The sequence below is a fragment of the Babylonia areolata genome, chromosome 14 (genome assembly GCF_041734735.1).
Source record: "Babylonia areolata isolate BAREFJ2019XMU chromosome 14, ASM4173473v1, whole genome shotgun sequence".
Classification (NCBI taxonomy): domain Eukaryota; kingdom Metazoa; phylum Mollusca; class Gastropoda; order Neogastropoda; family Buccinidae; genus Babylonia; species Babylonia areolata.
This window is the reverse complement of record NC_134889.1, coordinates 461,845-476,065: the sequence shown is the minus strand read 5'-3', so window position 1 is coordinate 476,065 and position 14,221 is coordinate 461,845. Positions and strand designations below refer to the sequence as shown.

Sequence of the window (14,221 nt, the reverse complement as noted above, 5' to 3'; positions counted from 1 at the left end):
AGCAGTGGCATTGAGTCGGAGCAAGGTAAAACACTGTCAGTGTGTCAGGCAGTAAGTCAGCCACTCCCCGTGGCGTCCAACCACCACCACCAGACATACAGCACCACCTGCACCACACACCACCACCACCACCAGAGATACAGCACTACCTGCACCACACAACACCACCACCACCAGACATACAGCACTACCTGCACCACACACCACCACCACCACCAGACATACAGCACTACCTGCACCACACAACACCACCACCACCAGACATACAGCACTACCTGCACCACACACCACCACCACCACCAGACATACAGCACTACCTGCACCACACACCACCACCACCACCAGACATACAGCACCACCTGCACCACACACCACCACCACCACCAGACATACAGCACCACCTGCACCACACACCACCACCACCACCACCAGACATACAGCACCACCTGCACCACACACCACCACCACCACCAGAGATACAGCACCACCTGCACCACACACCACCACCAGACATACAGCACTACCTGCACCACACACCACCACCACCACCACCAGACATACAGCACCACCTGCACCACACACCACCACCACCACCAGAGATACAGCACCACCTGCACCACACACCACCACCAGACATACAGCACTACCTGCACCACACACCACCACCACCACCACCAGACATACAGCACCACCTGCACCACACACCACCACCACCACCAGACATACAGCACCACCTGCACCACACACCACCACCAGACATACAGCACTACCTGCACCACACACCACCACCACCAGACATACAGCACTACCTGCACCACACACCACCACCACCACCACCAGACATACAGCACTACCTGCACCACACACCACCACCACCAGACATACAGCACTACCTGCACCACACACCACCACCACCACCACCAGACATACAGCACTACCTGCACCACACACCACCACCACCACCACCAGACATACAGCACTACCTGCACCACACACCACCATCACCACCAGACATACAGCACTACCTGCACCACACACCACCACCACCAGACATACAGCACTACCTGCACCACACACCACCACCACCACCACCAGACATACAGCACTACCTGCACCACACACCACCACCAGACATACAGCACTACCTGCACCACACACCACCACCAGACATACAGCACTACCTGCACCACACACCACCATCACCACCAGACATACAGCACTACCTGCACCACACACCACCACCAGACATACAGCACTACCTGCACCACACACCACCACCACCACCACCAGACATACAGCACTACCTGCACCACACACCACCATCACCACCACCAGACATACAGCACTACCTGCACCACACACCACCATCACCACCAGACATACAGCACTACCTGCACCACACACCACCATCACCACCAGACATACAGCACTACCTGCACCACAAACCACCATCACCACCAGACATACAGCACAAACTTCACCACACACCACCACCAGACATACAGCACTACCTGCACCACACACCACCACCAGACATACAGCACTACCTGCACCACACACCACCATCACCACCAGACATACAGCACCACCTGCACCACACACCACCATCACCACCAGACATACAGCACTACCTGCACCACACACCACCATCACCACCAGACATACAGCACTACCTGCACCGCACACCACCACCACCACCAGACATACAGCACTACCTGCACCACACACCACCACCAGACATACAGCACTACCTGCACCACACACCACCATCACCACCAGACATACAGCACTACCTGCACCACACACCACCACCAGACATACAGCACTACCTGCACCACACACCACCATCACCACCAGACATACAGCACTACCTGCACCACACACCACCACCACCACCAGACATACAGCACTACCTGCACCGCACACCACCATCACCACCAGACATACAGCACTACCTGCACCGCACACCACCATCACCACCAGACATACAGCACTACCTGCACCACACACCACCACCAGAGATACAGCACTACCTGCACCACACACCACCACCAGACATACAGCACTACCTGCACCACACACCACCACCAGACATACAGCACTACCTGCACCACACACCACCATCACCACCAGACATACAGCACTACCTGCACCACACACCACCACCAGACATACAGCACTACCTGCACCACACACCACCACCAGACATACAGCACTACCTGCACCACACACCACCACCAGACATACAGCACTACCTGCACCACACACCACCACCAGACATACAGCACTACCTGCACCACACACCACCATCACCACCAGACATACAGCACTACCTGCACCACACACCACCACCAGACATACAGCACTACCTGCACCACACACCACCACCACCACCAGACATACAGCACTACCTGCACCACGCAACAAACCACTCTTGCAGAAGGTCAGTGTTCACGAGAAAAGAAAATCAATGTTTCAACTTTTGCGGCGACTTGATCACCATACGTACACACCGCTCACCGCGAGCGGAAAGAACAAAGGCAGAGAGGAAGGTGGGTAGGCTTTGTGAGGAGTGTGTGTGTGTGTGTGTGTGTGTTTGTGATGTGTGATGGCGGGCACACACACACAGCTCTCACCTCCCCCCCACCCCACCGTCGCATACCTCCCACCACCTCCACACACACACACACACCAGCCGCAGCAGTGCCGGGAGGAACAAAGAATGCATTGCGCATCGTCTCCTCCACGTAAAACACCGTCCATCCAAAGCAACGATCACGTGACATGGCATCACGTGACATGGCATAGAGGGGAGTGCAAGGAGGAAGGTGGCATTCCCCGCGTTCGGACAAATCCATATACGCTGCACCTCATCTGCTCGGCAGATGCCAGACCAACAACATTTTCCAACGCGCTTTTTCAGGTCTTGAGTGCATGCATGGTGTGTGTGTGTGTGTGTGTGTGTGTGTGTGTGTGTGTGTGTGTGTGTGTGTGTGTGTGTGTGTACTCGCACATTCCCTGTCCCCCAAACTGACACGTTCCCTGTCCTCCACACTGACACGTTCCCTGTCCTCAACACTGACATACACTGACACGTTCCCTGTCCTCCACACTGACATACACTGACACGTTCCCTGTCCTCCACACTGACACGTTCCCTGTCCTCCACACTGACATACACTGACAAGTTCCCTGTCCTCCACACTGACATACACTGACACGTTCCCTGTCCTCCACACTGATATACACTGACATCCCCTGTCCTCCACACAGAGACGTTCTCTGCCCTCCACACTGACACGTTCCCTGCCCTCCACACTGACATACACTTACATTGCCTGTCCTCCACACTGACACGTTCTCTACCATCCACACTGACACGTTCCCTGTCCACCACACTGACACACGTTCCCTGTCCCCCACACTGACACACGTTCCCTGTCCTCCACACTGACACGTTCCCTGTCCCCCACACTGACACACGTTCCCTGTCCCCCCACACTGACACGTTCCCTGTCCCCCACACTGACACACGTTCCCTGTCCTCCACACTGACATACATTCCCTGTTCACACTGACACGTTCCCTGTCCTCCACACTGACACTCTGACATTCCCTGCCCTCCACACTGACATACACTGAACTAAAGGCAGGCAGAGGGGATTAGAGAGACAGAGACAGACAGACAGATTTCAAGGGGATGAACACCCAGTGTAGACATGTTTACAGGACTTGAAGAATTATTCCCCTTTACCATCCCTCCTTGGATCTGCAGGTCGTACATAAATTATGATATGCACATCAACAGCCACATGAACAACAACAGCAACATCACCAACATCACCGACAAGAGCAACACCAACAACGACACCAACAACGACACCAAAAACGACACCAACAAGAGCAGCAGCAGCATCAACAACAGCAACATGAACAACAATATCAACAACATCAACAACAGCAACATGAACAACATCAACAACCCCAACATCAGCATCAACATCGACAACATCAACCACCACTACCACCACCACAACATCAACATAAGAACAACAACGTTTTCGAAATTTGTGTTAAATAGTATTTAAATAGTTTTCAACTTTTCTTTATCAGTTTCAATTTCTAAAGAAGGCGTCACTGCGTTCGAACAAATCCATATGCGCTACTGCACCCAACGCGCTATTCACACCTTGAGTGCATGCCAATATATGTGTTTACTGATCAGAGTGGATTTCTCTACAAAGTGTTGCCAAAGGAAACACTGGATCGTTGTTATGGGTTCTTTTTCTGTGCACCAAGTTGGTGCTGTACACGGGACCTGGTTTACGTACAGTGACTACACGTCAAGTTGGTGCTGCACACCTGGTTTATCGTGTCGTACAGTGACTACACACCAAGTTGGTGCTGTACACGGGACCTGGTTTATCGTGTCGTACAGTGACTACACGTCAAGTTGGTACTACACACCTGGTTTATCGTGTCGTACAGTGACTACACGTCAAGTTGGTGCTGTACACGGGACCTGGTTTATCGTGTCGTACAGTGACTACACACCAAGTTGGTGCTGTACACGGGACCTGGTTTATCGTGTCGTACAGTGACTACACGTCAAGTTGGTGATGTACACGGGACCTGGTTTATCGTGTCGTACAGTGACCACACGTCAAGTTGGTACTACACACCTGGTTTATCGTGTCGTACAGTGACTACACACCAAGTTGGTGCTGTACACCTGGTTTATCGTGTCGTACAGTGACTACACGTCAAGTTGGTGCTACACACGGGACCTGGTTTATCGTGTCGTACAGTGACTACACACCAAGTTGGTGCTGCACACGGGACCTGGTTTATCGTGTCGTACAGTGACCACACGTCAAGTTGGTGCTGTACACGGGACCTGGTTTATCGTGTCGTACAGTGACCACACGTCAAGTTGGTACTACACACCTGGTTTATCGTGTCGTACAGTGACTACACACCAAGTTGGTGCTGCACACGGGACCTGGTTTATCGTGTCGTACAGTGACTACACGTCAAGTTGGTGATGTACACGGGACCTGGTTTATCGTGTCGTACAGTGACTACACGTCAAGTTGGTGCTGCACACCTGGTTTATCGTGTCGTACAGTGACTACACGTCAAGTTGGTGATGTACACGGGACCTGGTTTACGTACAGTGACTACACGTCAAGTTGGTGCTGCACACCTGGTTTATCGTGTCGTACAGTGACTACACACCAAGTTGGTGCTGTACACGGGACCTGGTTTATCGTGTCGTACAGTGACTACACGTCAAGTTGGTGATGTACACGGGACCTGGTTTATCGTGTCGTACAGTGACCACACGTCAAGTTGGTACTACACACCTGGTTTATCGTGTCGTACAGTGACTACACACCAAGTTGGTGCTGTACACCTGGTTTATCGTGTCGTACAGTGACTACACGTCAAGTTGGCTACACACCTGGTTTATCGTGTCGTACAGTGACTACACACCAAGTTGGTGCTGCACACGGGACCTGGTTTATCGTGTCGTACAGTGACTACACACCAAGTTGGTGCTGTACACGGGACCTGGTTTATCGTGTCGTACAGTGACTACACGTCAAGTTGGTGCTGTACACGGGACCTGGTTTACGTACAGTGACTACACGTCAAGTTGGTGCTGCACACCTGGTTTATCGTGTCGTACAGTGACTACACACCAAGTTGGTGCTGTACACGGGACCTGGTTTATCGTGTCGTACAGTGACTACACGTCAAGTTGGTGCTGTACACGGGACCTGGTTTATCGTGTCGTACAGTGACTACACGTCAAGTTGGTGCTGTACACGGGACCTGGTTTATCGTGTCGTACAGTGACTACACGTCAAGTTGGTGTTGTACACGGGACCTGGTTTATCGTGTCGTACAGTGACTACACGTCAAGTTGGTGCTGTACACGGGACCTGGTTTATCGTGTCGTACAATGACTACACACCAAGTTGGTGCTGCACACGGGACCTGGTTTATCGTGTCGTACAGTGACCACACGCCAAGTTGGTGCTACACACCTGGTTTATCGTGTCGTACAGTGACTACACGTCAAGTTGGTGCTACACACCTGGTTTATCGTGTCGTACAGTGACTACACGTCAAGTTGGTGCTACACACGGGACCTGGTTTATCGTGTCGTACAGTGACTACACACCAAGTTGGTGCTGTACACGGGACCTGGTTTATCGTGTCGTACAGTGACTACACGTCAAGTTGGTGCTGCACACCTGGTTTATCGTGTCGTACAGTGACTACACACCAAGTTGGTGCTACACACCTGGTTTATCGTGTCGTACAGTGACTACACACCAAGCTGGTGCTGTACACGGGACCTGGTTTATCGTGTCGTACAGTGACTACACGTCAAGCTGGTGCTGTACACGGGACCTGGTTTATCGTGTCGTACAGTGACTACACGTCAAGCTGGTGCTGTACACGGGACCTGGTTTATCGTGTCGTACAGTGACTACACACCAAGTTGGTGCTGTACACGGGACCTGGTTTATCGTGTCGTACAGTGACTACACACCAAGTTGGTGCTGTACACGGGACCTGGTTTATCGTGTCGTACAGTGACTACACGTCAAGTTGGTGCTGTACACGGGACCTGGTTTATCGTGTCGTACAATGACTACACACCAAGTTGGTGCTGCACACGGGACCTGGTTTATCGTGTCGTACAGTGACCACACGCCAAGTAAGTGCTACACACCTGGTTTATCGTGTCGTACAGTGACCACACGCCAAGTAAGTGCTACACACCTGGTTTATCGTGTCGTACAGTGACCACACGCCAAGTTGGTGCTACACACCTGGTTTATCGTGTCGTACAGTGACTACACACCAAGTTGGTGCTACACACGGGACCTGGTTTATCGTGTCGTACAGCGACCACACGCCAAGTTGGTGCTACACACGGGACCTGGTTTATCGTGTCGTACAGTGACTACACGTCAAGTTGGTGCTACACACCTGGTTTATCGTGTCGTACAGTGACCACACGCCAAGTTGGATTCCCAGTCAGACGTGGGTGGAAGGGAGAGATCGGACTTGGACACCAGACCTCCACAGGCATTGCTTTGACAGATAAACGTCTGTCACCTTCCTCTTGTTATTCATTCATACCTATTCCTCTTCTATCTCACTATCTTTCTCTGTCTATCTCCGTTTCTGTCTCTGTCTGCCTGTCTCCTCCGCATCTTGTTTGGTCGATCATTCTCTTTTGCACACACCCATGTACACACGTACACAAGTATGTATTGATTCCGTGTGTGTGTGTGTTTGTGTGTGTGTGTGTGTGTGTGTGTGTGTGTGTGTGTGTGTGTGTGTGTGTGTGTGTGTGTGTGTGTTCGGCCGATCGATTTCTCTTTCATGCACACACCCATATACACGCGAACCCAGGCACACAGTATTGACTGGAGGATTAAGTTTTGCCTTTTGCTATTTTTTTCTAAGACTAATTCCGCTTTAATTCAATCCAGCAGCCAAACTAGCAGACAAACAGATAACATGGCAGACAGTTTCAGGTCACATTTCAATCGCACACACGCGTGCACACACACACCCCCCAAACACACACACACACACCCCCCAAACACACACACACACACACACATTCCTTATCTAAACCACCAAGGAATAACAAATCTTTCAATGTCACGGTTGACGACAGTCCACAGGCCGTAGACCTGTTAACGGCGCCGTCAGACACCCCGCCACAGGAGTCCCGCCCTGCCCGCACACTTTGCCTTGCCAGCAAGTCAGGGGCTGTGTTGTGCTGCGTTGTGCTGCGTTGTGCTGCGTTGTGCTGCGTTGTGCTGTGTTGTGCTGCGTTGTGCTGCGTTGTGCTGTGCTGTGCTGTGTTGTGCTGCGTTGTGCTGTGTTGTGCTGCGTTGTGCTGTGCTGTGCTGTGTTGTGCTGCGTTGTGCTGTGTTGTGCTGCGTTGTTTACATTTTGTGAGAAGGGATTTCTCTGCCTGGGGTACAGACAGGTGGGGTTAGATACGGTACGCTACACAGCAGGTCAGAGGTCAGGATCTGGAGATACATGTTGACATGTAACACGGGTCAGAGGTTAGGATCTGAGGCGAGATACATGTTGACATGGGTCAGAGGTCAAGATCTGGAGGTGAGATACATGCTGACATGTGACACGGGTCAGAGGTCAGGATCTGAGGCGAGAAACCTGTTGACACGGGTCAGAGGTCAAGGTCTGGAGGTGAGATACATGTTGACATGTGGCATAGGTCAGAGGTAAGATCTGAGGCGAGATACATGTTGACACGGGTCAGAGGTCAAGGTCTGGAGGTGAGATACATGTTGACATGTGGCATGGGTCAGAGGTCAAGATCTGAGGCGAGATACATGTTGACACGGGTCAGAGGTCAAGGTCTGGAGGTGAGATACATGTTGACATGTGACACGAGTCAGAGGTCAAGGTCAGGAGGTGGCGGCCAGGTGCCTCACCTTTTTGTGTTGCTGTCTCTCCCTCTCCCGCTGCCGTGCCTGCATGCGGGCCTCCATCATCAGCTTGGTGATCACGTGGTGCCGCAGGTTCACCAGACGCATCTGATTGGTCGCTTTCTGCATCCGGCGCCACAGGGTGTCCAATGAGCGAATCCGTTTCTTTTCTGGGTAGGGCCTGCTGTAGCGCTTACTTCTGGAAAAAAAGAAAAAGAAAGAAAAATAGAGTCATCTTGAAAAAAGAGGAGGGGGCGGGGGGTAAAGAGATACAGGGAGATAATGGAAGAAGGGAGAGACAGGGAGAGAATCTATGGGAGTAAAGAGATACAGGGAGATAATCAAAGGAACTAGGGAGATACAGGGAGAGAATGGTAGTAGGGAGATACAGGGAGAGAATCAATGCGAGTACGAAGATACAGGGAGATAATCTATGGGAGTACGGAGATGGAGATAATCTATGGGAGTACGGAGATACAGGGAGATAATCTATGGGAGTACGGAGATACAGGGAGATAATCTATGGGAGTACGGAGATACAGGGAGAGAATCAATGCCAGTACGAAGATACAGGGAGATAATCTATGGGAGTACGGAGATAGAGGGAGATAATCTATGGGAGTACGGAGATACAGGGAGATAATCTATGGGAGTACGGAGATACAGGGAGATAATCTATGGGAGTACGGAGATACAGGGAGATAATCTATGGGAGTAGGGAGATACAGGGAGATAATCTATGGGAGTACGGAGATACAGGGAGATAATTTATGGGAGTACGGAGATACAAGGAGATATAATCAATGGAAGTAGGGAGATACAGGGAGATAATCTATGGGAGTACGGAGGTACAGGGAGATATAATCAATGGAAGTAGGGAGATACAGGGAGATAGTCTATGGGAGTACGGAGATACAGGGAGATAGTCTATGGGAGTACGGAGATACAAGGAGATATAATCAATGGAAGTAGGGAGATACAGGGAGATAATCTATGGGAGTACGGAGGTACAGGGAGATATAATCAATGGAAGTAGGGAGATACAGGGAGAGAACCAATGAAGTAGGGAGATACAGGGAGAGAACCAATGGAAGTAGGGAGATACAGGGAGAGAACCAATGAAGTAGGGAGATACAGGGAGATAATCAATTGAAGTAGGGAGATACAGGGAGAGAACCAATGAAGTAGGGAGATACAGGGAGAGAACCAATGAAGTAGGGAGATACAGGGAGAGAACCAATGAAGTAGGGAGATACAGGGAGATAATCAATGGAAGTAGGGAGATACAGGGAGAGAACCAATGAAGTAGGGACATACAGGGAGATAATCAATGGAAGTAGGGAGATACAGGGAGAGAACCAATGAAGTAGGGACATACAGGGAGATAATCAATGGAAGTAGGGAGATACAAGGAGAGAACCAATGGAAGTAGGGAGATACAGGGAGAGAACCAATGAAGTAGGGAGATACAGGGAGATAATTGAAGTAGGGAGATACAGGGAGAGAACCAATGGAAGTAGGGAGATACAGGGAGATATAATCAATGGAAGTAGGGAGATACAGGGAGAGAACCAATGAAGTAGGGAGATACAGGGAGAGAACCAATGAAGTAGGGAGATACAGGGAGATAATCAATGGAAGTAGGGAGATACAGGGAGATAACCAATGTAGTAGGGAGATACAGGGAGAGAACCAATGGAAGTAGGGAGATACAGGGAGAGAACCAATGAAGTAGGGAGATACAGGGAGAGAACCAATGGAAGTAGGGAGATACAGGGAGATAATCAATGGAAGTAGGGAGATACAGGGAGAGAACCAATGGAAGTAGGGAGATACAGGGAGAGAACCAATGAAGTAGGGAGATACAGGGAGAGAACCAATGGAAGTAGGGAGATACAGGGAGAGAACCAATGGAAGTAGGGAGATACAGGGAGAGAACCAATGGAAGTAGGGAGATACAAGGAGAGAACCAATGGAAGTAGGGAGATACAGGGAGAGAACCAATGGAGTAGGGAGATACAGGGAGAGAACCAATGGAGTAGGGAGATACAGGGAGAGAACCAATGAAGTAGGGAGATACAGGGAGAGAACCAATGGAGTAGGGAGATACAGGGAGAGAACCAATGGAGTAGGGAGATACAGGGAGAGAACCAATGAAGTAGGGAGATACAGGGAGATAATTGAAGTAGGGAGATACAGGGAGAGAACCAATGAAGTAGGGAGATACAGGGAAAGAACCAATGGAAGTAGGGAGATACAGGGATATAATCAATTGAAGTAGGGAGATACAGGGAGAGAACCAATGGAAGTAGGGAGATACAGGGAGAGAACCAATGAAGTAGGGAGATACAGGGAGAGAACCAATGAAGTAGGGAGATACAGGGAGATAATTGAAGTAGGGAGATACAGGGAGAGAACCAATGGAAGTAGGGAGATAGTGTCATACTGCCGCATTCACTCAACTCAAGCTCACACGACTCGCACACAACAATCGCATTCTGACGTCACTCTTACCCAGGGATAAATAACATAACGTAAAGACACTCCTCTCTGATTATTAATAATTCAAAGAAAAATAAACAATTATGTTCACATTTTCCCTCCAGAGATAAATAATATTTAAAGTCCAATCCAAAAAAGCACAGTACTTTATATTCTCCCATACACTTCCCGTTAAAGTTTTTAAATCATAATTTTCATTGGTTTCTTTTCACGACTGTGTTGTCAGTTGGTGCTTCCCAAACATCTTTAAGCTTTCGGTGGGCGATTTTTCAGCCTAACATTTTCGTCCGAAAACCGGCCAGGCGCTGAGGATCCTGAAACATCCTCAGAACCTAACTGTAGTTAAATCAAACAAGTAAAAATAGTAACCACATGCCTTGCGTCGCCATTCTCGTTTTACTGAACCAGTGCTCAGAAACGTAAATGGAAAAAAACAACCAAAAAACAAACAAAAACCACACACAAAAACACACACACACACAAAACCAAAAAAAAAAAAACAAAAAAAACAATATCGAAATTCACGAAATTTAGATTAAACGATGTCACCGAATTTCGCATTACCAAACGCGAAATTACTGACTCACCAGAACTTCAAATCAGCTTCCCTGACTGGGTTACGCTGCTGGTCAGGCATCTGCTTGGCAGATGTGGTGTAGCGTATATGGATTTGTCCGAACGCAGTGACGCCTCCTTGAGCTACTGAAACTGAAACTTCCCTGAACCTCCACAGTTCAACAAGGCTATGTCTCACATTCTCTCTCAGAATGGAAACTGTCTGTTCAATGACTCAAGGTCTGTTTTTTCCCAGGTCACTCCTGTGACCAGTTCAGCTGTGCGCAGAGAGGCAAGTGGCAAGAATTTTGGTGCACTTCACAACCCAACAACTCGTGAACACATAATCACCTCAGCGCCTAAAGACACATGCATCACGAGCCTTCCTCCAAACATCAAGTTCAAATGAATACAGTAACACAGCCACACCATACAGGAAATCTGACCTTTACAACAAGCCGTATGACAACCAACTTGGTGTCATGACATACAGGGAAAGAATCTAGGGGAGTAAAGAGATACAGGGAGAGAATCTATGGAAGAAGGGAGATACAGGGAGATAATAAATGGAAGCATGGAGATACAGGGAGATAATCTATGTGAGTAGGGAGATACAGGGAGATAATCAATGGAAGCATGGAGATACAGGGAAATAATCTATGGGAGTAGGGAGATACAGGGAGATAATCAATGGAAGCATGGAGATACAGGGAAATAATCTATGGGAGTAGGGAGATACAGGGAGATAATAAATGGAAGCATGGAGATACAGGGAGATAATCTATGGGAGTAGGGAGATACAGGGAGATAATCAATGGAAGCATGGAGATACAGGGAAATAATCTATGGGAGTAGGGAGATAAAGGGAGAGAAGTAGGGAGATACAGGGACATAATCTATGGGAGTAGGGAGATAAAGGGAGAGAATCTATGGACGGAGGGAGATAAAGGGAGAGAATCAATGGACGGAGGGAGATAAAGGGAGAGAATCAATGGACGGAGGGAGATAAAGGGAGAGAATCTATGGACGGAGGGACAAAAAGGAAGCAAATCAATCCATGTTGTTTGTATCCGGCCACAAGTGCCAGGAAACTGCGCGCGCACACACACACACACACACACACACACACACATTCTTTCCCCGTCCCCCATCCCCTGGCTTTTTTGTTTTTGTTTTTTGTTGTTGTTGTTTTTAATAGTCTAATATCACTGATAGTGAAAAGACGCTAAACTAAAGAACGAACGAACACACACACACGCACAATCAATTCGTACTTGTGTACATGTGTATATAGGTGTGTTCATGTGTATATGGGTGTGTATGTACATGTGTATATAGGTGTGTACATGTGTACATGGGTGTGTACATGAAAGAAGACGATCGCCAAACGAGGTGCGGAAGAGTAAGAGGTGGGGAGGAAGCGGGAGAGAGAGAGAGAGGGGGGGGGGGGGTGGCCCGGGGGGGGGGGGGGGTGCAGACAGACAGACAGACTGACTGACGTGTGAACGGCCGCTCGATAAAAGCGCCTATTGGAGTTGCGGTTCCTACAGCCCGGGTAGCGCCCCCTGGCGACGAAGAGAAGCTCTGACAGGAGCGACAGGTAGAGGAGCAGCACCAGAGCGCCCTCTACCGACACTGCTGCGGCCCGGGAACCGCTCCGCGTCACTTCCTCCCCGCAGCGCATGGTCCGTGACGTCATTCCAGTTGCAGTGAAGACAGCATTGCAGGAACCCTCAGAACTGCCTCTGCTGCCTGTCCACTTCACAGTTCTTCAGGGTTGCCTCTGCTGCCTGTCCACTTCACAGCTCTTCAGGGTTGCCTCTGCTGCCTGTCCACTTCACAGCTCTTCAGGGTTGCCTCTGCTGCCTGTCCACTTCACAGCTCTTCAGGGTTGCCTCTGCTGCCTGTCCACTTCACAGCTCTTCAGGGTTGCCTCTGCTGCCTGTCCACTTCACAGCTCTTCAGGGTTGCCTTGGTGACAGTTCTGTGGGGCTTGGTGCTGCTATCACCCAGCATGCTCCCCACAAGCTGCAGGCACTTTAGCCGGCGGTGATGTGTTCCACAACTGTCAGAGAACGGAGACGTGCTGACAGATGTGTTGACCAGATGTGGTGATGACTGCGGCAATCTGCTGACAGATGTGTTGACCAGATGTGGTGATGACTGCGGCAATCTGCTGACAGATGTGTTGACCAGATGTGGTGATGACTGCGGCAATCTGCTGACAGATGTGACCAGATGTGGTGATGACTGCGGCAATCTGCTGACAGATGTGACCAGATGTGGTGATGACTGCGGCAATCTGCTGACAGATGTCTTGACCAGATGTAGTGATGACTGCGGCAATCTGCTGACAGATGTGACCAGATGTGGTGATGACTGCGGCAATCTGCTGACAGATGTGACCAGATGTGGTGATGACTGCGGCAATCTGCTGACAGATGTGACCAGATGTAGTGATGACTGCGGCAATCTGCTGACAGATGTGACCAGATGTGGTGATGACTGCGGCAATCTGCTGACAGATGTGACCAGATGTGGTGATGACTGCGGCAATCTGCAGACAGATGTGACCAGATGTGGTGATGACGGCGGCAATCTGCTGACAGATGTGACCAGATGTGGTGATGACGGCGGCAATCTGCAGACAGATGTGACCAGATGTGGTG

The 14,221-nt window shown here is 50.0% G+C and overlaps 1 protein-coding gene across 1 annotated transcript; it reads right to left on the bottom strand.

Annotated features, from left to right (window-relative positions):
• Nucleotides 1-7,507: 7,507 nt before the first annotated feature.
• On the bottom strand, nucleotides 7,508-13,907 carry LOC143289436 (uncharacterized). Its single transcript, XM_076598401.1, has 2 exons — nucleotides 13,052-13,907; nucleotides 7,508-8,694 (listed from the first exon to the last, which is right to left on the bottom strand). Exons 1-2 carry the CDS (start codon nucleotides 13,249-13,251, stop codon nucleotides 8,475-8,477), a joined length of 420 nt encoding a protein of 139 aa, XP_076454516.1. The 5' UTR covers nucleotides 13,252-13,907; the 3' UTR covers nucleotides 7,508-8,474.
• Between the last annotated feature and the right edge of the window lie 314 nt (nucleotides 13,908-14,221).